General features: G+C 52.5%; 1 protein-coding gene across 1 annotated transcript in view; it reads left to right on the top strand.

The window, feature by feature from the left end:
- Col22a1 (collagen type XXII alpha 1 chain) overlaps nucleotides 1-25,107 on the top strand; it is a 208,179-nt gene that overhangs the window by 23,146 nt on the left and 159,926 nt on the right. The window contains exons 3-10 of the mRNA XM_015486301.2: nucleotides 2,084-2,158; nucleotides 7,651-7,762; nucleotides 12,455-12,578; nucleotides 17,027-17,302; nucleotides 17,724-17,804; nucleotides 18,912-19,028; nucleotides 23,046-23,090; nucleotides 24,194-24,256. Of these exons, the coding sequence (XP_015341787.1) occupies nucleotides 2,084-2,158; nucleotides 7,651-7,762; nucleotides 12,455-12,578; nucleotides 17,027-17,302; nucleotides 17,724-17,804; nucleotides 18,912-19,028; nucleotides 23,046-23,090; nucleotides 24,194-24,256 (893 nt within the window). The remainder of the gene's footprint in view (nucleotides 1-2,083; nucleotides 2,159-7,650; nucleotides 7,763-12,454; nucleotides 12,579-17,026; nucleotides 17,303-17,723; nucleotides 17,805-18,911; nucleotides 19,029-23,045; nucleotides 23,091-24,193; nucleotides 24,257-25,107) is intronic.

The raw sequence follows: 25,107 nt of genomic DNA, 5'->3' as shown, positions 1-25,107 counted from the left end.
GCAAGGGAACAGAGGGTTCCACAAGCTCATGCACTTTCTGTGACCTTCACGTGTTTGGAGCCATTCACTGCAGTTAACTCCAGAATGATCTGGAGGCAGAATCAGGGGTGATGGACTGTCCGTGTTTGCGTATCTAGAACGTCAGAGCTGGGGGTCCATCTGGAGGTGCGTGCATATTTCACTTTGAATAGACGAGTGAGAGTGAATGTGGAAACACATGGGTCGTAGGCAAGGTGTGGAGGTAACCTGACACAGAGAATTGGAATGTGGCCCAAGGGGCTTAGCCTACCTCTGTACCAAGCAGGTGAATCCCAAGAGCCTGGCATTTCCGGAGAGCCTGGCTGAGCGGGTAGTTCAGGAGCCCCTTGCCTAACTTAACCCAGTCGCTAAAAATGCACCTTGAACCTCCGGAACATAGGAAGCTTGGTGATGGTATGGAAAAGGATTTGCGGTTGTTCGGAAGTTGATTCCTCAAAGCGGTTTGGGCAAGTTTTGCCTTTCTTGAGGAGATGCCATTTCTCCCGTGTCTGTGACCTTCGACTTGGCCTTGCAGTCTGGATCTGGGAGCCAGGTCCTCCTCCTGAGGAATGTTTGCAGACAAGACTCAGTGGTGCAGCCCACCCTGAGCTCCAGCCTCCAGGAATTTACTCACAGCTACGATGGAACCTTCTAAGTCAACTCCTTTTAAACCTTAAACTCACATAAGTGACATGTAATCCCCCGCCTGTCTTTGTCAGGCTGCCAAAGTTAAAGCACTTGATCGTCACCCCACAGCTGCATCTGTCCCGGGTGGAGCTGTCTAAATATTGCCCAGTGCCTGCGTCTTCTCTCATATTTAGTTCTAGACAGACAGCTTGGTGCTGTTTCCAAAATAACCCTTCCATGGGGCTTGTCAGACCTGGTGGTGCCTTTAAGGATAAGCATTAAAAATAACTCCTCCCAAATCAGGGGAGATCTATTTGTTCTGCACTGCTGTTGGGCTAACGGAGCCTCAGTGACCCTCATTGAAACACTGATGCCCCCAGATAGGAGAGGTGGTCACTGCACATAGAACTGATGGGATGATGAACTGTTCAGTAATGTGCAATTAAAATAATAACGTGATAGCCAGATTGCTTCCTGGGCGGGGCTGGGTCTGCGTGAGGTCAGCGAGCTGCTTCAAGTGCTCTGTCTGAGGGAGTGCTTCCCTCCCCTAGGTCCTGGGTTGATCTTGACCAGTCCCCAAAGCAGCTGTGCTGCAGGTGTGCATTTGAAGGTCTCTCCTGTTGAGATACTCACACTGAGACTATAAAGGCCAGTGGGCTAGCAGTCCTTGGAGCCAGCTCTTGGACCCAACCCAGTGAATCTCAGAGCTACTGATTGTCCTGGGATAGGTAGAAATATCCAAAGAGCTCATTTTTAAAAACCGTTTTTTTTTTTCAAGTGAAGATTCATGAAGACTTTAAGAGAGGCGTTAATGTAGCATCGTAACTCTTTTTATTGTATGACTTTTGTATAACTGAGAGACTTTCATTCTTCTGGCATTTGCCTTCTCCTGGAATTGTACCTGAAGTTTCATTGGGTGACTGAAAGGACACCTTTCTGGTCCTGCCCATCCACAGTCTCCCGGTTGACTTGGAGTCCCTGTGTGTGTCCCTGCCTTTGTGAATGAAGATACTCATCGGTGTCTCACTTGTTCCTTTGTCTTCCATTCTTCCTTACAGAGAACCTTTTCCAGGAAGCTCTTCTGTCCTCTGGGCTGGGTTGGGGGGTGCACCTGTGCCCTGAATCCCCCAGTGGGACCCCCCACCCATCACTTATTCCCTCCTGTGGCCTAGTCTTGGTCTCAGTGTCTGGTTTCCCATAGTTGCGAGGCCATGAGTTGGATGGAGATGTGGTGATGCTTGTTAATGTTTCACCCTGGCCGAGCACGGTACCTGCAGAGCGGTGCTTCCCCAGGACACAAGTGGAATGTGGAGCTGACAGTGGCCTGTGTGTCTGCTTGGGCTTTGGGGGGGGTGGGTGGGGTCCGTTGGGTGTCACACATCACAGGGTGATAGGGGCCATGCTTTCTCATCACCCTGTCTCCTCTCGTTTCCCTCAGATGTGCTCTGCCCCAGTGTCCGAGTAGAAGGAGATCGCTTCAAGCACACCAACGGAGGCACCAAGGAAATCACAGGTAAGTGAGGACACACAGGGGTGGCCTCTCTGACCCTGTTCTCAGTCGCATCTTTCACCAAGGTCCTGATGGCTTGTTTGAACCACACAGGTGGCAGTGATCCATCCAATAGTGGAGAACATTCATGGTTTTCCATTTGACAGGCCGTGGATATTCTATAGGAGTTCCTAAATAATGTGTCAGGTGGCATGCGTTTGTAAAGGAGCTGGAGGCTAAGCAAGGGAAGGATGGGCAAAGCCAGCAAAAGAATGGATCCATAAATGCACTTGGGAGTGAGCGAGGCCGCACCGTGTTATAAATATATGAATGAATCAGGGCAGAGGAACAGAGAGACACGTGGCTGCAGACATGTGACTGCAGACACAGGGAGAAATTCCGCAGAGGCTCCTCCAAGGCTGTCTCCATGAGGACAGAAGAGAAGTTTGGGGAAGTGCATGGAGGGGGCTGGCCAGTGTCACCATCAGCCTGGTAATGCTGGACATTCTTAGCCTCCCTGTGGCTGGACATCCTGCTTAGCTCTTTAAATGTATGAGCTCAGGGCAAGTTCTTCCCCCACCCTGGACCACCAACCCTGCCTTCTCACCAAAGCTCACTCACTCAGGCTCCTCTTCTCCCTCTTCCACCCTCTAGAGCCCAGTTCTGACATGTGCTCGTGGGCTGCTTTCCTGCCTCCCAGGGACCCTGCCATGTCAGTGTGCTCCTGTGGACTTCAAGATACCAGCTTTGGCATCCTTGAGCCTGAAGGATTTGTCTAGAATGTCAGAAGTCTGCTGTGCCTCTGTGCACAGCAAGCAGAGGGTGCCAGGGAGGTGACATTCCCTGGAGCATCCCTGAGCCAGCAACTTGGTGTAGAACCCTCCCAGCCCCACCTTTCCTTGGGGGATCATCCCAGGCCCATGTTGGACCCATTTCCCGGTGTTTCCCAGCAGGGTCCAGGAGCACGGCCTGCTGTGTAACTGGATTCATGACTCATCCTCTCAGCTCTTTCCTCTCCTGATCCCCAACCCTGTGCCCTATCAAGCACCTCCAAATAAACTGCTAGCAGTTTTGGTGGAACCCAGACAAAGACAAGGGACTCATCTCTCCTGTTGGGCATGTGGTGAGCAGAGGGGGCTTAGGAAGCCACCACTGTGGTGGCTGCTCTGTCCAGTTCCTGAGATAAAGGTGATGCATCTCTGGGCTCTGGGCTTAGTTTCCTTGAAGTGAGCGTATGACAGCTGAACCGTGCTGCCCAGGTGCCCTGTGCCAGGCAGTTAGACTTGGAGCAGCACCAGACACTTAGAAGGAGCTCGGTAAATGTTTGTTGAATGATCGACCGAGTGGATGCATGAATGAACCGAGTGAATGGGAGAAGGCTGCAGTAAATCCTGAGAACAGGGATGGGCAGAGGGGAGCTGGATGAATGGGAGGTGGACACAAGATGGATGGAGGAAGGAAGTGCAGAAGAGAGGAAGGAAGAAAAGGAGAGAGGAGGAGAAAAAAGGGAAGGCAAGTGAGCCCATCAATCTGCCTGTGTGGCCTGCAACTCAGGCTTTCCCGCCATTCTGCCTACTCAAGAGCAGTGTTGTTTTGCTTTTTCTACTTAAGAATTACTGATTCTTGTTGGGAAGAATCAGAAAGTGTGCTTGTGTGGGTATGTGTGTGTACACATGTTTGTGTGTGTGCAAATCCTATATGTCTGTCTGCACATACTCGCGTATGCATGTGTGAATATGCAGATCTGAACAAGTATTTTAGTCTCTGGACGTGAGGAGGATCCTGCTGAAGAGTCTGCTTGGTGGTGGGTAGAAATGAGACAGCCTGTTACGAATCCTCCCGGGTCCACCCACACCAGTGGAGTCCTGAAACCTCCCCTCCCCTCTGTGGAGGCTTCGTGGAAATGATGCCCAGGACCAGGTGGGCCTCCATTTGCAGGCAGAGCAAACACCTGCCCATGCAGCTCTGAGTCCACAGAGAACCTGCTCTATCTGCTGTCTACTATGATAATTACCACCCTGAAAAATATCCAGCTAGGTTGAAGCTGAAGAGGGAGTAGAGAGAGATATAACTGGGTAATCTGAGCAGCTTTTGTATTCTGGAAAAAATGCAGTTCCCAAAAGCCTCACCTCCAGGCATTTCCTTAAATGACTCTGGCTATTTTCGGGGTTATCTGGAACAATGAGGAGGCAGACAGGGGTAGAAGATGGAAACTGAAACAGGGATATTAGATGGCCCCATGGCCTGCCAACGGGTCAAGGTCTGAAGCCTCAGTTTCCCCACTGGATAACAGTGGATCTGACCAGAGTCTCTGAGGGTCCCTCAGCTGTCAAAATCAACCTGCAAATCCTTAGCACTGAGAATGTGACACAGCTTTCCTGGGAGTTGGCTCCTGGTGCTTAGGAATGGCAGGCCTGCTGCGGGTCCTGTACTTGGGCTTCCTTCTCCTTCCAGCTGGGACCCCACATCCAGATAATCAAATCCCTTACTCAGATAGGGACTTAGGATAAACAGAGAGAAATACTGAATGTTAGAGGAAATGCCCATCATTCACTGAGTGGCACAAAGCTCAGTTGTAAACCTTGAGCTCAGGCCCTGGGCCCACTCCCTTGTGAAATGATGGAAATGCACAAGCACAAGGAGAACTGGGGTGAGATTGTGCAGCTCTGCTCTGGCCTGTCCACTAAAGCTCTGTTCAGTGCAGTTTTTGCAGGATGAGGGGTGCACAGTAGGTGCCTGGCATGAGGGGCCCTCAGAGCATCCTGGGGACACTGCCAGTTGCCTATCTGACTTCTGGCTGCAGCAAGGTGCCCCTGATGACTTTTGCATTGACCAGTTGCCTTACCTCAGGGCACCTTGCTCCACGCCACCTCATTTCCCTTCCCAGTTCTTATTTATTTCAGGCAATTTGTCTGTTCTCTCGGGTGCCCTTTGCTGCCACCTAGTAAATTGCTTGTTGTTGAAAATTTTGTCATCGCTAAGCCTTCCTTTTCATTCACTGAAGCCGATAAAAGTGGACCCAGAAAGTACAGCAGAGGTCGGCTTTCCTAAAACGTTTTTATTGTAATTCTCCCACATATAACTGCTGAGGGGAAATTCAGACGAAGGTGGCACCTTCTAGTGACAGCTGACAAAGCTGTGAAGCAGAGGAGCAGGCCTGTTTCGGGGTCCTGGTCCCTGGCTCTCTGGGGATTGGGTGTGAGTCCCTCTAGACTTGGCAGATTTCCTTAAGCTGTGGCCCTGGGGGCTCCCCTGTGGGCTGCAGCCTGCAAAGGGCACCCCTCACCCTAGGTCACTGGGAATGAAGCCCCCAGGATGCTACCATACTGCCCACCATTACTGGGCTGGCCTCAGGGCCCAGAAAGGGCCAAGTCCAAAACTCATTCCCACCTCGCAGGCTCTGTGCCTTCAGCTGGTGAAGGACTTGGTGTTGCTCCACAGAACCTCAAACTACAGGGCCCTGCAGGTCTTCTCGGCCAGTGTCCTCCAGTCCCAAGTGGCAGCCCTCCCCACTGATTTGGGCTCTCCAGCCCCCTGCTAAGATGGTTCTCGGGGCCCATGCACGTGGCAGGCCGGTGGGTTGTCCAAGCCCCTGCACTGGTGCCTTGTCAGCCCCAAGAGCTGTTTCTCCCGGGCTGCTTAGGCGCCCAGAGCTGCAGGCCCCCATGCCTCTGCCTGAGGCCACAAGGTCTCTGGGCCACAAGTGCCCTCTCCACAGAGGGGCCTCCTGACAACCCACAGGCCTGCCACGTGGGCTGGGGGCTGCGCTGGCCTATGTGCAGAGGGAGCCGTGGGGAGGCTGTCCTCTGTGTCCTTTAGTGAGTTTCTCCCTCCGCCTGGTGCTGCCTGTCTCCTGCAGCTCAGGGGTCCTGCGGGATCCATGCAGGACTCTTCCCTGATGGGAGTGGCGACTGCTCTTTGCTGAATTTGCTCTTTGGAAATCTGGTCTCGTATAACCAGGTGACAGTGGGGTGTTCTGGGGGAAGTGGCAGAGGAAGCTGCAATCATTATGACAAGAAAGTGATCAATATAAAAGCTTCATTGCGGGCCACTTGCTGTATGGCAGGCATGCAGGGAGAGCATCGTGTTCTGTTGTTCAAGTCACAGAAATCCCGAGGCACCTTCCAGAGCAATCCCCTTTAAACAGATGAAGAAACCAGGGAACAGGGATGTCAGGCAACCTGCCCGAGGCCACACAGCAAGGGCATCGTGGTTGCAAGCACAACCCAGCCCTGTCTGATTCTAAAACCCCAAATCCCCATCAGCATGAAACCCCTTCCCTCCCTGCCCATCCTCCCTCAGGACTCGACACCAAGCAGATTCTCTAAATCAGGTCGGGAATGGATAAGCAATCTCGGTGGTGGAAGGGGCTTTGGTCATTATCACGTGAGCCCTGTGAGCTCATTTCCATGGCAGCATCTTAGAATGGTGGAGAGAGCAAGGGACTTGGAGTGAAGTCATGGGTGACGTGCCACTGATGGCAAGCCTTGTGCCGCCCTGGGGATGCGCAGCTATTTCATCCCGGCTGTCCTCTCAGCCTCCCTCTACCCTGGGAGAGCTGCCCCAGGCCCGAGGCCACAGTCCCCAGTCATTGTGGTGTCTGCTGTCAGCCTCCACCGTGGGCGTCGTCCTCGGGCCCCTCTGAGGAGCTGGTCTGCAAAACCCATCAGCCCTCCAGACGGGTCTGGACAGCTTTGTAAAGCATCCCACCCTAGGGAGATGTGGCTCGGGATGTGCTGTGGTGGACGGCGTCTGGTCACTCCAGCTCTGTGGACTTCCGGCTGTCTGTGGAGTGTGTGCAGGACCTTATCCAGTTGTCACAGCAGCCCTGTCTGGTGGACACTGTGGCCTTCCTTCTACAAGCAAGGGCTGGAGGCTCCTGCTGGGACGGGACTTGCCAGCCTCGCACAGATGCAGATGTGGGCCTGGGCAGGTTACACCCCATCCCTCAACCCAGCTCAGGCCCTGCTTGTCACATCACTTTACATTGACAATGACACTCAGGGCATCTATGGGGGGAAACTAACCCAACAAAAGCACCTTTCACTGGTGCAGTATCCTGAAGAATGTCTTCTTCTCTGGGATATATCTTTAAGTCGGGAAACTTAAATGCTACCAAACTATAATCAAAACAAAAATTGTAGCAGCAGGAAGGAAAGCCCTTCAATTGAGGGTTTGCTGTGGAGCCAGCACGTGCTCGGGGCTTCTGCAGCAGCCAGGCCTGGCGGCAGGAGACACCAGCCGCCTCCCATTTGTCATGTGCTTGGTTGTGATCCAGGATGTCCTGGGTGTTCCCGCTCCTGTGGGAGCACAGCAGCTGCATCCCCTGCACCTTCTTGCTGGGATGGGTGTTGGAGCCCTCTGTCGGGGTGGCCCTGTTTTCCCTGGACATCAATTCTTGCAGCACCTCTGTCCTCTGGCAGGGTGGCAGGCCACCTTCCAGAGAGCACGGTGCCTTCCTTGCCCCTCACACTCTCACTCTGTGGAGCTCACTCCCACTTCTTCTCTTTGCACAGGTTTTGACCTGATGGATTTGTTCAGTGTGAAGGAAATCTTGGGGAGGAGAGAGAACGGAGCACAGAGTTCCTACGTTCGGATGGGATCCTTCCCCGTGGTGCAGAGGACAGAGTGAGTGGTTTCATCTCCTTCCAGACCCAGCCTGGAAGCCTTGGGAAAGGGCAGGAGAGGGACTGGCAGCTACAGTGGCACACAGGTGCTGAGTTGGGCTTTGTCCTGCTCAGTGGTGCCTCAGTGGTCCCAGGAAGATGAAACCACAGACTGAAAATCCAACCTGTGTCCTTGACCTTCTAGTGTTCTTGACCTACTTAACAGTTCTCTGGTCCTTTTATGCCCATTGCTCCATACACATCGGGCATTAATCATATACATTTTTCTATCAATTTAAGTAACAAACATAAAGGTCAGTGGTACATAGCACCTCCTACAGACCAGGGCTGCAATGCATGTGGACACAGTCCATCCCAGAATCACCCAGCGGTTCTGGCCAGTGGAGTCCCAGCTGCATGTTGACTAGGGCTGGTCTCACCCTCTGTGCCTTGGTGCTCTCTTTTCCAACAGAGGGGAATGTCCTCGCCCTGCACTGTCCCAGAGAGGATCTGTGTAAAGGTCTGGCCAGCGTCTGACACCCAGTGGGTTTCAGGTCAAGGGCTAAACATGATCCCAAACAAAGGCTCAGTTTTTCTCACTGCAGACAGATCATTTGAAAGCAGAAATGATGCTGCATGCTGCCACCCCGTCTCCATCTTAAAACTCTTTAATTGCTTCCAAGCAAATGGCCCCTGTGAGACCTGGCCACCTGGCCTCCCTTGCCACCAGCCCATCTCCGTTCTGCCAGCCTGACAGACACCTGCCATCCCACGGCTTTGTTGATGTCTTTCCCCAACCTGAGACCCCTGCTCTCCTCCTCCTTCAGGGAGGGCTTCACCATGGAGTTTCCAGGACACTGTCTCTGAGCTCCTGGACCAGAAGGCTGTCCCTTTGGGCACTCTGCTCACAACCTGCGTTCCTGCACCACACACGCACACACTTGCTGTTGTTAATCAGCCGTGCAGATGGCCTTCATGGACAGGCCCAGGCCGCTTCCCCTCGCACAGTCCGAAGCCCCTTGGGGAAGCTCGGAACCAGAGTCGGGGACCAGCGGATCTGTGCTGAGCGAGAGAGTGGGGAGCCATAGCCATGGTGCCTGCCCTGCAGGTGCCAGCTGGGGGAGGTGCCCGCACGTCAGGTCGGGGTTTGCACTTGTACGTGCGGTCCTTCAGCTCGGTGAGCATCCTCCATATGCCAGCTGTGCCCCTGGCCTGGCTCACCTCATCTGTGGCTCCAGCGCCTGCCTTCCACGAGGTGACCCCAAGGAGAGTTAATGAGGCAAATCCCCTCCTCTCCAGAGCCTGGCTTCTTGCTGACCTGGAGGTGGCAAGCGCAGGGGTTGGGTGGACTCTAGGCTTCGTCTCACATCATGACCCCGATGCGATTCCCCAGCCATAGGCCTTGTAAATAGAAAAAGCCTCGTATAACTTCTCCTCACAGGAGAGTGTGACTGGGAGAGGAGGAGACAAAGGAGAGGAAGCGAAAGTTCAAATCTGAAGCAAGGGCCCAACAGGAGCCTCCCACTTCCTAATGATGCCTCATCAATAGAATGTGTTATTTTATTATTTTTGGTTTGGTACTGGGGATTGAACCCAGGGGTGGTCTACCACTGAGCCATGACCCCAACCCTTTTAACTTTTTATTTTGAGACATGGTCATGCTAAGTGACTGAGAGTCTCGCTAAGATGCCGAGGCTGGCCTCAAACTTGTGATCTTCTGCCTCAGCCTCCTGAGTTCTGGGATTACAGGCTTGTGCCACCACACCCAGCCAAACCTGAACATTGCTTTAGGTGCTGCTCTATGGAATGCTGCCTGGGACATGGTTTCTGGGTAATGGACTTGAGCTCATGTTATGTTCACAGTTGTCCTAAGAAGGACTTTCTACATGGTTCACATTTGTTTTAATGGCAAAATTCCAGAAACAACATCAAGCCCACGAAGCTCTGAAATTTTAAGGAAGAAAAAATTTGCATTAATTTCTAAAGCTTTGAAATTTATACACACACACACACACACACAATCTGCAGGGTAATTTTACTCATCTTGAAAAGGGATGACACTTTGAACATGTATGCTTTTTGATCTCTTGTTGGGTATGCAAAGGGCATTTTATGTGTCTTATCTGATTTATTTCTCACTACAATAAAATGAGATAAACTAGGCAGGCATTAATCTCATTTATCTATTCAACATTTGAGACTCTAAATGAGGCAGTAACTGGTTCAAAGCCTCACAGTTGTGGGAAGAGGAAGGGGGCCTCACACTCAGGGCCTCTAGCTCTAGACCCTTGCCCTTGGCACTGCTGCCCCATAATCTGCTAAATTCATACGGAAAGGATTAGATTATGACATTTTCCTTCTCAAACATTCTGTCAGGGCCTCCCCCCCTTGACTGTACTGACTTTTTCTTAGGATATGTGTGTGTGTGTGTGTGTGTGTGTGTGTGTGTGTGTGGATGTACTTAAAAGAAGAGAGTCTGTTCAGAAAGAAAATAACAAGAGAGTTGGACTCACTGAGGAAATAAGGAGGAGATTTGTGGCTACCAAATCTGTGTCTGTGACACACTGGGAACGCTTGTCTTCCCCCGTGGGCAGTGAGCAAGGCTGTCCCTGAATTCTGGGTACTCCCAAGTGCTGTGAGTGATGGGATGTTCTTCTGCCTGGGAGTGGTCCTGGGTGAAATCTCAGTGCAGGGACTGACATTGAATAGCTGCTGGGCCACCTCCTGTCATAGATGTGTGCACTAAGGTTCCGAGAGGATGAGTCTTTGGCCACAGGTTCTACAGCTAAATGAAGGGTCCCTGAGGATCTGCACATCTGAGAACCAGGAACCCAGCTGCCTCCCACTTCCCTTCCTGGCTGTCTGGCCAGACAGTTTCCACCTCCTCCAGTGGTGGTGAAAATGAAGGCGCAGTCAGCCGACATTCAGGCCCCTGGGTGGGGGCTCTGCCCTGCTGCAGCAGGTTAACCTGCAGGGCCTGAGTGCCCTCACCTGTAGCGTGAGCATCAAATGGTTTCTGCGTGATTTCTTCACAGGAGAGGTGACCTGTGCATCACAGATCAGTTGGGCCTGCATGGAGCCCTCAACCAATACTTATTTTTAAATTAAATCTTAGAATCTTATATCAAAGAGATCATCTGTGAGTAATTTATTGAATCTAAAAAAAAAAAACACTACAGAAAAGTAAGCTAAACTTCATTTTGAGAGGATTTGTGTCCAGGAGAGATCTGTGGTCTCCACCTGGGGAACTTTCCCCCTGCAACATTTGGAGGAGCTGGAGGGTGTGTGTGTGTGTGTGTGTGTGTGTGACAGCTCGGGTAGGAGAAATGCTCTTGTCATCTAATGAGTGGGTCCAGTGGTGTTGCTAGGTGGCCAGGCCTGCTGGGACACTTCCTCTGGGGAAATTATACAGGCCCTGCATTATGGACGGGGAAAGGATTTCTCTACGGAAACAGAATATTGACGGTGTTCAAAGTTGGCATACCTGCACACTCTGAGCTCTGTGGTAGGTGCCGAGGGACAGGGACTTGTAAGTATTTCCTCATTGGGGACCTCTTGAGGAAAATGTGGGGGGATGGAGGGAAAGAGGCCAGGTGGCCATGAGTTGAGCAAATGGGGAGAGAGTGAGTGTGTGGATAACTTTTCCCAGAACCCTGTGGTGAAGGAGATCACCAGCTACCAGGAGGGATGCCAAGTCCTTTGCTATCCCAGCGGGTTAGGGGTGAGGAGCTGCCCTGAGAGGTCGGGAGTTTGCTCAGGAGCCTCGGTGTGTGGGATGGGTGGAGATGAAGGACAGTGGGCTGAGGATGCCCGGGAGCACAGAGAGATGGGGGCTGGGATCTTGCTGAATGACTGGGTGCTTGAAGGAGCAAATTAACAATTTTCATTGCTGAATTTGGAAGACAAGAGGCAGTTTGGGACTGGTTAGGGTGGAGCAGGGAATTGTGGACGCCTCCAGGTGATGGGGTAACCCACAGTGGGCTGGGCTGAACCAGGGCTTGAGGGAGAGCAGAGGGTGTCTTGTGCCTCAGTCTAAGTGCCATTTCCCAGGTGGTTCCAAAACAACAAAAATGCATTTCTCCCAGATCTGGAGGCCAGGGAGGGTAAGACTGATCCCCACAGATGGTGGTCTTCTCACTGTAACCCCACGCGAGGCGAGGAGTGAACAAGCTCCATGGGACCGTTCACAAGTCCCCAGTCTCCCCATGAGGGTTCCACTTCAGGATCCCTTCACCTCCTCAAAGCCCCATCTTGGGGGTTAGTGTCTCAATACGTGAATTTGGCGGGGGTGGGGGGACACAGACATTGTGACCGTGGTGTCCTGGGACAAAGTAGTGTAAGACATCGCAGTTTGGCCTTCTGAGAACGAGCAGGGCGGGGAGAGGTGATGGTGAGGAGTCTCCATGGCGCTTGGTCCTGGGGGAGTGGCCACTTGGCATTCCTTGTTGATGGTCAGTCACCGTGACCACGGAGTGACTGCAGGGTGTGCTGCAGGGTGCCGAGGGCAGGGGTGGGAAGGCAATGCAGGGCCACCAGCTCAGGGTCTACAGAAGTTCTTCCTGACCTCGGGAAGAAGCAGCATTTGTAGGCCAAGAAGGTGGGTGTAGAAATACTCAGGAGGTTGGGTTGGCAGGACTCAAGGTGACAGGCTTGTGGCCTTCTGCGGCCAGCCCTGCTCTCCTTGCTAAGCTTGGTGTTGTCTGTTTCTCCCCAGGGACGTGTTTCCCCAAGGTCTTCCTGATGAATATGCCTTCGTCACAACCTTCCGGCTCAGGAAAACATCTCGGAAAGAAGACTGGTATATCTGGCAGGTCATCGACCAGTATGGCATCCCGCAGGTACCGGCAGCCTGTGCGTCTCAAGGGTCCCAGCGCTCGCTGTTTCCTTCTCCCCGGGGATGGCATCTGCCACCGTGTTTCCTCCAGGAGCTTAGTCCCGGACCTAGAGAGGCAGAGGGTCAGGTGTGCAGAGCCTCAGGGAACCTTCAGGGAGCAGTCACATGACCTGCTTTCGCTGATCATCCAGGGCGGGGCATTCCAGGGAAGAGAACCTAGCTCCTGTCCTCAGGGACCCTGCCCAGGCAGAGAGGTGGCCAACAGCTCTGTGTTGGTGCCATGAGTGACACAGCTTTGTGACATAGCAGAAGAGATGGGCCAGTGTCAGATAGACCTGAGTGGGACCTTGTGTCCACTCCTCTCTGAGTGTGACCCTTGGGACCAAACTTGCTCTGAGTCTTGCTTCTCAGCTGGAAAATGGAAAACAGAGACTATCTGCCATGAATGGTTGTTAGAAGAGTCACATAAAATGACATATGCAAACATTATCCAGAATAGTTCTGATACATAATAAAAGCTTGTCAGGAACAGGTCCCTTCTGATGAATAGAGTAGATTTTCTTTGATTTCTTAGGGTTTCTTATGACTGAAGCTCTGAACTTTGTCTTCGCCCACCTCTGGGTGTCTCCAGGGTAGAATGGCCCTTCAGCGGCACATAGCTCAGTGAGGAAAGCCAAATCTCAAAGTCAAAGCCGTCACACAGTCTGTTGGCTTGAGATGAAAGCAGTTCTACCTTCCCTTCTCTACAAACCCTCTCATTCTCAGAGCTTGCAGACGGGCCACATCTGTGTCCTCTCCTGGAAGCGGAGCCTGGTGCAGATGCTGCTCACCTTCAGCTGGGGGACACAGTCTAAATTTTTGTGTGGGGATAAAATAAAACAAAAACATGCTCAAGTGATTCGACAGATACATAGTCGCAATCATCTTGACTCCTCCAAAGCAGCCAGTTCCTGTCCTGCGACTGGAGCCGGATCTGGCAAGGCACACTCTGTGTACCAGCACGCGCATGCTCTTGGTGGGGGCCAGGGATGGCTCTGGGTGATCTCAACTCACTCAGTCCTCATCACAGCCTTGAGCAGCTTCTCCTGTCCGCCTCTCACAGAGGAGAAGTTGGAGCCACAGGGGGATGAGGACTTTGCCCAACCGTTCGCAGAGTTGAGATGGGAAGCCAGGCCGTGCTCTCCCGTGCTGTGCTTTGCACTATGTGCTCAGCTGGCCCGGCCGTAAGCCTGCCCCGAGTGACCTCTGCAGCATCCCTGGTCAACTGAGACATGCACATCTTCAGGGGTAACTGCCGAGAGGCCCAGTGTTTCCCAAGAGCGGAAGGCGGAAGGAGGGCTTGAGACTCTCCTGTGGAGGGAGGCCACTTTTCTGGAGGGGAGGCAGCCCACTGAACCCCGTCCTTCTGTGTCTCCTGTTATGTGAATTTGCCTCTCCAGTTTCTCAGGTCTGGCTGGTGGGACTGGGCGCCTGCCATGACATTCCTGTGGGTGAGCCCGCACCACCCCCTGTCTGGGTTCTCTTCTTTCATGGCATTTGCAGAGCCGTGTGATCCCCGTCTGCCCCGTCGGTATCCTGTCCTCCTTCTGCCGGAAAGAGCAGGGCTGTTACTGCAGAGCCACGCAGAGGATGAGTTTACCTCGAAAGTCTTGTGGCTCATGTTTGGAGAGACACCTGGCGGTTCACTTTCCCTAGGCAAGCCTTGGTTTAGTGCCCTTTGCTGGATTTGCCCACACGGTCACCTCTGTGCCTTTGGGAATTGCAGGCCAAATACAGGGAATGGGCCTGCCAGGAGGTGAGCTGTGTGCAGCGTGGGGTTAAGGCACAGGATCATCAGACCTGCGGACAGAGCCGTGGTCTGCGGACCTCACTGGGTGTTTACAAGCACCCTTCGAAGCTAGCAGTTTTGCTCGTGGTCATGTGGGGCACTCACTCACTCCAGATATGATAAAGGGAAAGGAAGGAGTCCTGTGTGGCTGGAGCAGAGGGTCCATGTGTCTCAGGGGCTGCTGGTTATGTGAATTTGCTTCTCCAGTTTCTCAGGTCTGGCTGCTGGGACTGGGCGCCTGCCATGTCCCACCATGGGACATGGAGGAAGAGCTGAGAGGAAGCATGTGGGGCTTCGTGTTGGAGAGTGGGCTCTGTCTGGGTGCATGCTTAGGGGCGGATGCGTTGGTGAGGAGGCTGTGGTCATAGTCCAGGCGAGTGATGCTCACTCAGACCAGGCAGGGACAGAGAAATGGGAAGAAATAACCAAACTCAGAACGTGTTTTGAAGATGGAACCAATAGGGTTGGCTGATGGGTCTGAGAGGTGAAGTGCCTTTCCCGAAGCCACCCAGTGAGTGCTGGTAGACACGAGGCTTCCGTGGGCCTGTGGGTGCCTTTCCTTGCTCTGTACGCTGACGGAGATTGAAACATCCATGGGATGACCAAGTCCTCAGGAAGCCCTGAAGGTCGCAGGGACACAGGTTAAGTCTGTGAGATTATTCTGAAGAAAGAGAAGACCATGTTTAGTCATGAGAGCATTCGAGTGTGCACATTAGGAGTGTTAGAGTATTAGGTGGGGCCCACAGCTCTGTTTTTACCCTATCCATGATCATAAACAAGTGAGACGGTTAGTTAATCCATGGTCCTCCTTGGTTATACTGAGGGCTTGTGCCCAGAAAGAGTGTCCAGAAGGCCTGGGCAGTGTCATGCTGGCTGAGGCTGGTCCCTGCAGAGGACTTGCGTGCACTTGTTCATTCATTCATTCATTCACTACATTTTTTACGGAGTCCCCCATGTGTCCTTCATGGAGCTGGAGTTGCAGAGGTGAACAGGAGAGGAGAGGGTGAGGAAGGCAGAGAGTAAACAGGTGGACGTGAGATGAGGAGGATTCCACATGCTGACATCTCAGCGCGTGCTATGCAGATGTGAGCAAGTCAGCATGCCTGGGGACCTCAGGGTCCACTTGCTTTGTGTCCACTGGGGAAGGGTTGGGTACAGTGGTGTCTCGGAAGTCACTTGCTCAGGTTATCTGACCAAGGTTTGGAACAGTGCTGGCACAGCAGTACCCTGTTGATTGTTGACACGCATACTTATTCATTTCCATCTCACAGCAGGTTGAGGAAGTAGGTACTACTGTTGTTCCCATCTTATAGATGAGGAAGCAGTACAGAGAGGTTAAATAACTTGCCTCAGGCCACACAGCTCTAAAGTGACTTACTGGTTTGGGTTAGTGAGGCAGCCAACAGCCTAGGGGACCCAAATTCCTAATGCACATTTGGATGGAGCAGGAAGGGTTTGAGGTGAGAATGTGGATGAGGGTGTGTGTTAAGGGGTTCAGAAGGAACTCTGGGCAAGCCGCTACCTGGGAAGATGTGTGTCTGGTGAGATGGTGAGCAGGGAGGCCCCCAAGGAGCCATGGCACAGGGAGGAATGGCCACTCTGGAGGCCTAGGGAAGCCAGGAGGTGGGGCAACAGATGGCCGCCCCTTTCTCCTGCTGCCCTTTGATCTCCGCTCCAGTGGGCTTTGTGGGGCTAACCTCAACTGCAGGCCAAGGGCTCAGGAGCCAAAGGGGTGGAGCCTTGCAGGTCAGACTCTGGGTTCAGGGAGCCCGCGGGCGGGTCAGGGCAGAGGAAGACGGACGCCACAGAGGAGGAGCAGGCATGTGCCCTTCCACTCATCCACTCCATGAATTCTCACTGCACGTCCCCCACGTTCATGCCCCAGTGAAGTTTCCCTCTGCTCCATTGTTGCTGGACTTGCCTGTCACAGAGGATGTTCCGCGAGTTCTGTAGAGAGGATGAAGAAAGAGCGTGCGGCTGGGAACGTGTTCAGCCATTCATTCTTACAGAGCAAACACAAGCAGAGCTTTCTTCCAAGCTGGCCCTCGGCCAGAGGCATTGCGCACAGGCTGTCTTCTCCAATGACCCAGATGAGGAGCCTCTGCCACCAAGGGGCTTACTCCACTGGAGCTCCTACCGAATCTTCAGGGTGACAGACAGTGCTGGTTGACAGACATGGCCAGTCTGGTACCCAGCACCCCACACAACATGTTTGGTTTAGCCCACCCAGGGTTGTAAGAGACCCTGAAGCTAGCTTGGATTTCTGGGTGGTCTTGTGACTTCACTTCCTCCGCACCAGTTGACCTGCCTGTTACAAAGCCTCTCTTACCTGCATAGCCCCTCCAGGCAGGTGAGTTTGGGGCCCCTAGGCTGACATGAGTGGTTATTCCACTTGACCTGGGGCTCAGGGCAGCTCCTGATGCCCTTGCACCATGGAGAAAGCTCAGAGAGGTGACGTGACTGGCCTGAGGTCAGACAGCAGTTGAGCAGGTAGGAGTCACAGCGAGGCTCTGACTCAGCTTGATGGGGCCGGCCTCTGCCATCCCCTGCACTTCTCCTGTTGCATGGTCCCATGAAGCTAAAGCCTATTAGGTGCTCTAGGAGTCTCTGGTGCCTCTTCCCAGGTCTCCATCCGGCTGGACGGTGAGAACAAGGCTGTGGAGTACAGTGCCGTCGGTGCCATGACAGATGCCGTCAGGGTGGTCTTCCGAGGTTCCCGGGTCAGTGACCTCTTTGACCGAGACTGGCACAAGGTGGCCCTGAGCATCCAGGCCCAGAACGTCTCCCTCTACATCGACTGTGCACTGGTGCAGACGCTGCCCATCCAGGAGAGAGAGAACATCGACATCCAGGGCAAGACTGTGATTGGCAAGCGTCTGTATGACAGCGTGCCCATTGACGTGAGTCCCAGGGCCCGTGCAGGGCTTCACTTAGCCTACAGAGTGCAATGGCCCAGAGAGGTTGAAACAGCAGCATGCAGAACTCTCAGAGCTGGTGCAGCTGCATCGTGGGGCTTTCTTACCTGAAGTCACGGTGACATGGGAGGGGAGGAAGGTGTGCTCACACATGTGGCAGAGGCCACATTCCCTGCAGAGTACAAAGAAGGAAAGCCCCCCGCCTCCCTTACAAGTGGACTCTCTCTTTAGAAAGGGGAAAGATGCATAGATGATGCTTAGGCTCCCTCTGAAGTCCTATAGTGGAACTCAGGGTAGGCGGGCCCCGGAGGAGGAAGTGGGGCCTGGACAGGACCTGTTGGGCACCATGAAGGTTTCTGGGTTCCAAGGCCCCTAAAACTCATTGGCTCTCCCCGTTCCTTTCCAGTTTGACTTACAGCGGATTGTGATTTACTGTGATGCGAGACACGCGGAGCTGGAGACTTGCTGTGACATCCCCTCGGGACCGGTGGGCAGATTCCTGGGCAGGGGCTGCAGAGGGAGGGGTCCAGGGCTTAGGAAGGGGAAGCCAGGGTTGGGGGGGCGTTGGCCTTCAGGATGGGTCTGTGGGGAGCTGGGTGCTCGTGTTTGGGTTCCTGTCCACACAGCATGGGGCTCAGGGAGCTGAGTGAAACAGGTCCTCTAGGGGTTGCTGCAGTCTGGCCATCAGTCAGGGGGGGCCCCAAAGCTGTCGATCAAGTGATGAAGCCCAGCTTTGGGGAGCTTGGGAGGCAGAGTCTGGAAGGTGTCCCAGGGAGTAACCAATGCTCCATGCTACCAGTGCTCAGAGGCTGGGGAGGCTGCAGTGCCCCGGGGGGGGCAGTGAGACAGGGAGATCAGGACATGGATGGCCCCAGAGACCAGAGGTGGCCCCTTTGGCCCCTCCATACAGGATCTGCTCCCGTTCGTAACTCACCACCTACCCCTTTCAGTGTCTCCCCCAACCAAATCCTAGTTCCAAGGCTTTCTCCAGAGACGGGAATCACCCACTTTCTGGTGCTGAAGGGTAAAATCCACACACAGTGCACAACACTTGACTGGCCCAGTCCCCAGGGCTCAGTAAGTGCATGATCGCTGCCTGTCTCAGCACCCTTGTGGTGTGCAGGTTATGGGCTTGGTTGTGGAAAGAGAGGGGAGGGAAGAAAGGAAGGAGAGGAGAAATGATAGTGTGCAAGAGGATAGAAGGAAGAGGAGGAGGTGGTGAGGCTCAGACACCACCTACCAGGTGCAAGACCCCCAGGAGACATTTTCCCATTTGTCTCATTAAATCCTCTGATGATATTGTGAAGAAAACACCCTGTGCCTATCTAGCAGATGAACACTGATGCTCAAGGGTTCAGTGGTTCCTGTAGGTTTCCCAGTCGGCCAGAGGAGGGGTTGAGGCTGGACTGATCAGCCAGGAGCCCAGTGTCAGACAGACCTGGCCCTCCTGCTGCACCACATACTCAGGATGCTCACGGTCGTCTGGTTCCCTTCGCTTCCCTGGCTCCTTGGAAGCTCCAGAGACCTTGCCCCTCACCAGGGAGCAGTGGTTGGATGAGCAAGCAGATTCTGACCCACTGGCCTTTCCTTCCAGTGCCAGGTGATCGTGGTGACAGAGCCTCCACCTCCACCCCTGCAACCACCCACCCCTGTCAGTGAACAGATTGGGTTCTTGAAGACCATCAACTGCTCCTGCCCCCCTGGAGAAAAGGTACCATCCATCTGGAGTCTACCCTTGGTTCCCAGCTTGCAGCCCCAGAGATGAGTGGGACAGGGCTGGTCCTCAGAACCACGGTGGGGGCAGTGAGGTGGGAGTTTCCCATCATGCATCTGGTCACTGGGTTAGGATGCCCCCAAGCTCACAATGGCTTTCAGCCAGAACACTATTCATGTTTGTTGGATCTCCTGTTTTTGTTTTTGTTTTTGTTTTTAATTTTGGAATCCACCAGAAGGGGAGATGCTCAGACCCAGCTCGAATTAATGTTTTCCTAAGGTTATTAATGGTGTCCTGGGATTTCTGTGGCTCTGATTTGTGTCCTCTCCACTCATGTGCAGCTAAGTCCAATGAGATATGTTGCTGAGTAAGACCCAGAACAGGACCATGAGTGAGGGTTTGGGCATGCTCTGCAATTTCTTCTCAACAATTCCTTTAATCAGCCACACTCTATAATCCGAGTCTGTGTATAACAGTGAAATGTATTTGTTCCCAATTTTGAAAAGCAGTGCATTTCTAGGAACATCACTGCCACCATCCATTGGGCTATGTCTCCTCATGTGCCTGAGGCTCTGATTTGTCTGCTTTTTCAGTAGACTAGTGGCCCTTGATAAGAAAAGTGTTTCTCACTGTTGGAGCTGAGAGAACCAAAACATATTCACAAAGGATAAACCAAAGTAGAACTGTGCAAGGAAGGTTTCTGGAGTCTGGTAGACCATCACCCCAGGGTCCTTGACCTCAGCATGCACTGTTTCCAGCTCCACCTGCACCTGCCAGGGATAGGCCAGCATAGAGGAAGGATGCGATGGTTCTGTGGGGCTGGGAGTACTAAGACCAAAAGCTAAAATGTGGTTGTAGGTTGCCGGCGCAGCCACATTTGGGATGTGTTTTTCATAGTCCTCTTGGCAAGGTGTCCTGGCATATTCTCCCTTTCCTTGTCTCCTCTCCTCTGTTAGTTTTCACACGCTCCCTCTTTATTTTTGCTTTACCCAGAAAGCCAGACCCCAGGGGGCCAAACCCTAGGGAGGGAGGAAGGGCCCTTAGGAACTCTAAGTCAAATGGGCTTGCCCATCCCTGGCCCAACTTGCCAAAGGCCTAATCAAAAGCCAGCCCATTGTGCCCCAAGCTGGGGACTTTTGGGTGTCACAGATGAAGTTAAGAGCCTTAACCTGATGCCCAGGTTAGGGTGGAACAGACAGAGGAAGGAGCAAGGTGTGTGCACACAGCACAGGGGGCTGGCTCCTCCTGCAACCAGGCGGCTCAGATCTGCTCAGGTCTGCGGGTTGGTTCTGCATGCCAACAAAATAACAGAAGCAGCTGTGTAAACCCCAATCCTTCTGAATCCTGTTGCCTTTGTAACCCCCAGTGAGAAGGGCAATGGTCTGGAGAGGTTTTAATCTCTAGCCACCATGCACAGACTGGGAGCTCTGCCAAACCAGCTCTGCCCAGGCCACAGCTCCCCTTGGAGCCAGGCCATGCCCTGGCAGGACCTCAGCAGGGGAGTCTGGGGTCCAGCAGTCCTGGCTTCCCTTTCCTGTGGCTCCCCACTCTCTAGCCCTCCCCTGATCTCCTTGGTGTGGTTTCAGGACACACCTCCACTTTTCCACCCTGCATGACCCATGCTGGGGCCCAGGTGCCAAATAGCCTCATCCCACATGTTCCCCTTCCAGGTGTCTGGCAGTAACTATGGTTCCTTGGAGGGGCTGCAGTTTTCCCTGCCTTCTGGCATTGGCATATGGAGCAGCTTTGACCTGGAACTCTTTTCCCTACCCTTTGGGTCCTCTCCCTGACTACATCTGATCTTCTAAGACATGGCCAAGGAACCCTTGCTGATTCCCCCTCCTTCCCTCTAATTATCACCATCCACCCAGGCAGTCTTTACTGAGTACCTGGTGTTTCCAAGGCATTAAGTCCCTTTCTTCTCCCTGACTTCCACCTGCCAGAACAATGACCATGCTGGCCCCTGGTCTTAGTTCCCGTAAGTCCTACTTCTGGAGGACCATCCTGAATCATTACTTGTCTGTATTTTGGGGGACTACTGCTTCTCCTGGTTTAGAGAAGGCTGTTCATTAATATCTGAATGGGTGGATAAGTGGCCAGTGTTTGGAAAGGTGGATGGGTGGGTAGCTGGAGGGACAGGTGGGAGTGAGGGATAAAGGCACACAGCCTCTCTTCCTCTTGGCAGGACAAGGTCCTGCCGTTGAAGCTCATTAGTCAGCTGACACAGTATCAGCCATACATTCTGGACGGCATCACTCAGTGACCCATTCTTTATTCAGCCCATCATTTCTTATTCCTGACCTTAGACATAAGTGTCCAGTATGTGCATGGCATCCTATTGCACAGGGAGACTTTTAAGACAGACTATGTCTCTCGAAAATCCTAGAGTCTGGTTAGGGAACCGGGAGCTCAGACTCCTGGCTCACCCTTGGGAGTTTACCCTCAGGCCTGCTCCAAAGCTTCCCAGGCACAGGAAGGTGGGAAGGTGGGAAAGGGTCAGGTAGAGGAGCCTCACAATCAGCTGGTGAAGCAGGTGTGGCCTCTGCCTCCATCTGCATTTCTGTGAGAACCACAGCACAGGGGCCCAGGTGGTCAGAGTTCTCTCCTCAGGGCAGAGCTTTGGCCACAGCCTGGCTTTTGTTCCAAGGGATTGAATCTTCCATTTGGTTTGCCAAACCTGTCCATTACTCACCAAGGCCAGCACAGTGCCTTCTTGGTCTGCTTATATCTCTATGATCAATATTGTGGTGAGCATAAATGTGTCCAAGGCCTTGTGGGGGACACTCTGAAAGGTCAAGTACACACAAAATTATTAATCTTCCTTTGCAGGTACAGAGGTCCTCTGTGAATGCACTTGGAAGCTATGTGCTCCTGAAGTAATCACATGTGTAGCTGTGACCAGAGTGTGGGCTGTTAGTGGAGGGAGCATGTGTGGGAATGGGTGTGGGGTCACCTTCATTAATGGGGTGATAGATCCACCTAAACAATCATATGAGCCAGGTTGTATTTGTCTCCTGTATGGAGTACTTACAGGTAGTCACCAGCTGCAGATCACATTTTTAAATCCAGTAACAAGATCGTTTTTCCCGTTTAAAAACCTGAACAGTTTGCTTTGAGAAATTGCCAATAAATATGTTGTGCTTTGTATTTTAGTGAGGAATAATGACATGGACCAATAGCAGCCAATGTAATTTTCTTTTTAATTGAATTGATGACATATTTTGGGGCAAAAAATAGTCCATGGAAAGCATTTTGTTTATATTTGTTTACATTTGATATAGAAAAATTGCAGTTGCATGTATTTGTGAGGCACAGATGGATGCTATAATGTATGTATACAATGTAGAATGAGTATCCAAGCACAGTGGCATACACATGTAATCCTAGTGACTCAGGAGGCTGAGGCAGGAAGATTGCAAGTTCAAGGCCAGCCTCAGCAACTTGGTGAGGCCCTAAGAAACTTAGTGAGAACCTGTCTCAAAATAAAAAAGTAAAAAAAAAAAATAAGGACTGGGGATGTGGCTCAGTGGTTGAGCACCCCTGGTTTCAATCGCTGGCACCATAAAAATGTGAAATGAGTGAATCAAGCTAATTAACAAATTGTGCTTAGCATTTATTCTTCCTGTCTGAAACTTTGTGCCCTGTGACAAATGTGTCCCTCCCCATTCTCCCACTCCCAGCCGTGGAAGCCACTCTCTGCTTCTGTGTTTGGTATTTGGGGATTTCAGGTGTAAGTAAGGGCTTGTGCATTTGTCTTTCTGCTCCTGGGTTTGCTTGTTTCTCTTTACCCTCTGATGCCCACCTCTGGAGGCCATGTTCAGAATTCCCTAGGTAGGTCTGCAGTTCAAAGAACCCGGGCTCTTGGCTGGTCAGCCAGTTCTCTTATCCAGCCTCTGGTCAGTACTTGGCTTCCTTCAAGGCTGGATTTTCAGTACATGGGGTGGCAAACCAGCTCATGATATGAGAAGGGGACAATAAAAATTGAGGCTTACTTGATTGTCTGTCTTCCTTTAGGGCGAGAAGGGTGCAGATGGCGCTGTGGGACTCCCTGGTCTGAAGGTCAGTACTGGCATGGCAGGGGTGCCCTTTGTGGCCTGTGTAGTCCTTGCTCCACGCTGTCAGGGTGACAGAGGGTTTTAAATGTCTGTCCTGCTCTCATCTTGCCCTCTTGCTGGTTGAAAGGCTAGGGTAAGAGCCAGAGGTGTCAGATTTGGACCTGTGAGTCTCTGAACTGCTTTAGACTCCTTTCCTTAGGCTGAATGTTCTTGAGTATGCAAGGGCAAGATGGCCAGACCCCAGCTAAGAGCACATCTGCTCTCACAGATCCAACCCTCCAGGGATGGTTAAAATTCCATAAGGCCCTACAAGCCCATGTGCTCCAGATATTTTTAAGAAATTGGGTTTTTAAAATTTATTTAAATTGCATAAAATTCTTGTATATAAAATAGGTGAATTCCATAGTCATACAAAGCCAGGTATTCCCCTGTGGGCCCCCATTCTCAGTCATGGGCCATCTCCTTCCCCCCTTTCATCCCCCATGGTGACATTTTCTCCCATCACTGTTTGTCTTGGAAAACTGAGTCCCCAAGGTGCCAATTGGTATGGTCAGGGAGTGGGAGAGTTCCACACCAGTGTGTAGTGTCACCCAGTGTGCTGCCTGGGGAAGGGGCTAGGTGTGGTGGTGGAGAACCTGGGGATAGCGGGGTTCCTCACGTCTGCTCCTTCCCTTTCTCCACTAGATTCCATCTGCCAGGCTCCCCTCTCCCCCTTCTGCTCTCCATTCATCTCCCCTGACCCACCTCTGTCTCTTCCTCTCCCTCTTGGTCCCTCCTCCTGCCTCTCCTGGTTTTGAGTCCACCTGTCACATCACAATTGAGCACCTGCTAAGGGCCAGGCACTGAAGTTGACACAGGGTTAGAGGGTGGTTGGGTCTTGTCCTCAAGTGCCCAGGTTTGGTGGTGCATGCAGATGGTGCATGCGAGTAATGTTTGGGTGACTTAGATCCCCTCCCTCTGTAGGGGTAGGACTTGTGACCTCATTATGCAGTTGGCAGAGATGGCATCAGCTGCTCCTAGGGATTCAGACAAGGTTGGTGGTGGGCAGCCTGAGTGCAGAACTATCCGCAGCTAACTCAATGCTTATTTCTGGGTTCACCCCCTTAGGGAGACATAGGAGCCACTGGGCCACTGGGTGCTCCTGGACCCAAGGGAGAGAAAGGGGACATGGTAAGTCACATGCTGCTTCTCTGTGCGGTTGGGCCATATGGCTGGTGTGGGAGACCAGGGCCCTGATCATGCCAATCAGCCTGTGCTGAAGACCCGGTGAGAGCCAGGCACCAAGCCCATTCCACCCATTGGAGGAGACCCATCTCCCTTCATTCTGGACATTGCCCTAGTGGCTTTCTGTCCTGGTCTCTTGCCCCTTCACCCATCCCCAGAATTCTGTACCTCCAAATTCATACTGTTGTGGTTGCTCATATTGGCCATTTCATGGGGTCTTCCCTCACTCTGGCCATTGTACATGCTCTTTCTTCTGCCAAGAATAATTTCTCCTCCACCCACCCTGTTTTCTCCTGCACCCTTTTCTGCCTGGTGGTGGGTCAGGAAAGATGAAAAACCACACACAATTCAGGAGCCCAAGAGCTGTGGAGTATCTGGCTTCACCAAGATACCTAACCTCTCTGTTATCCGTTTTCTTGTCTGTGACATGGGGATGATAAGCAACCTGCTCAGCGGCAGTTTGAGGATTTAGTGAGTTAATGCTCACCAATGACCTAGAACAGGGCGGGAAGTCTAGCAAGGGCCATCATTGCTGCCACAATCGCAGCAGTGGGTAGCATCAGTGATATACTTTGGTGACAGATGAACCTCAAAACTTGTCCTTGGCATCAGTTGTGACCTTGGGCAGGTGTCTTAACTGACAGTCTCATTTACCCCATTGGCCAAACGGGAGGGAAGCATGACAACTGTTTTGCTTACAAAATGCTGTTTGTGAATGACAATTGCCTTTTTGGGTGTGTGGGATCATAGTTGGTTCCTTCTAGGTTCTCACCATCAGGAGGGAACCCCAAAGTCCC

The sequence above is a fragment of the Marmota marmota genome, unplaced genomic scaffold (assembly GCF_001458135.2).
Source record: "Marmota marmota marmota unplaced genomic scaffold, marMar, whole genome shotgun sequence".
Lineage (NCBI taxonomy): Eukaryota > Metazoa > Chordata > Mammalia > Rodentia > Sciuridae > Marmota > Marmota marmota.
This window is presented reverse-complemented; position numbering and strand designations above follow the sequence as displayed.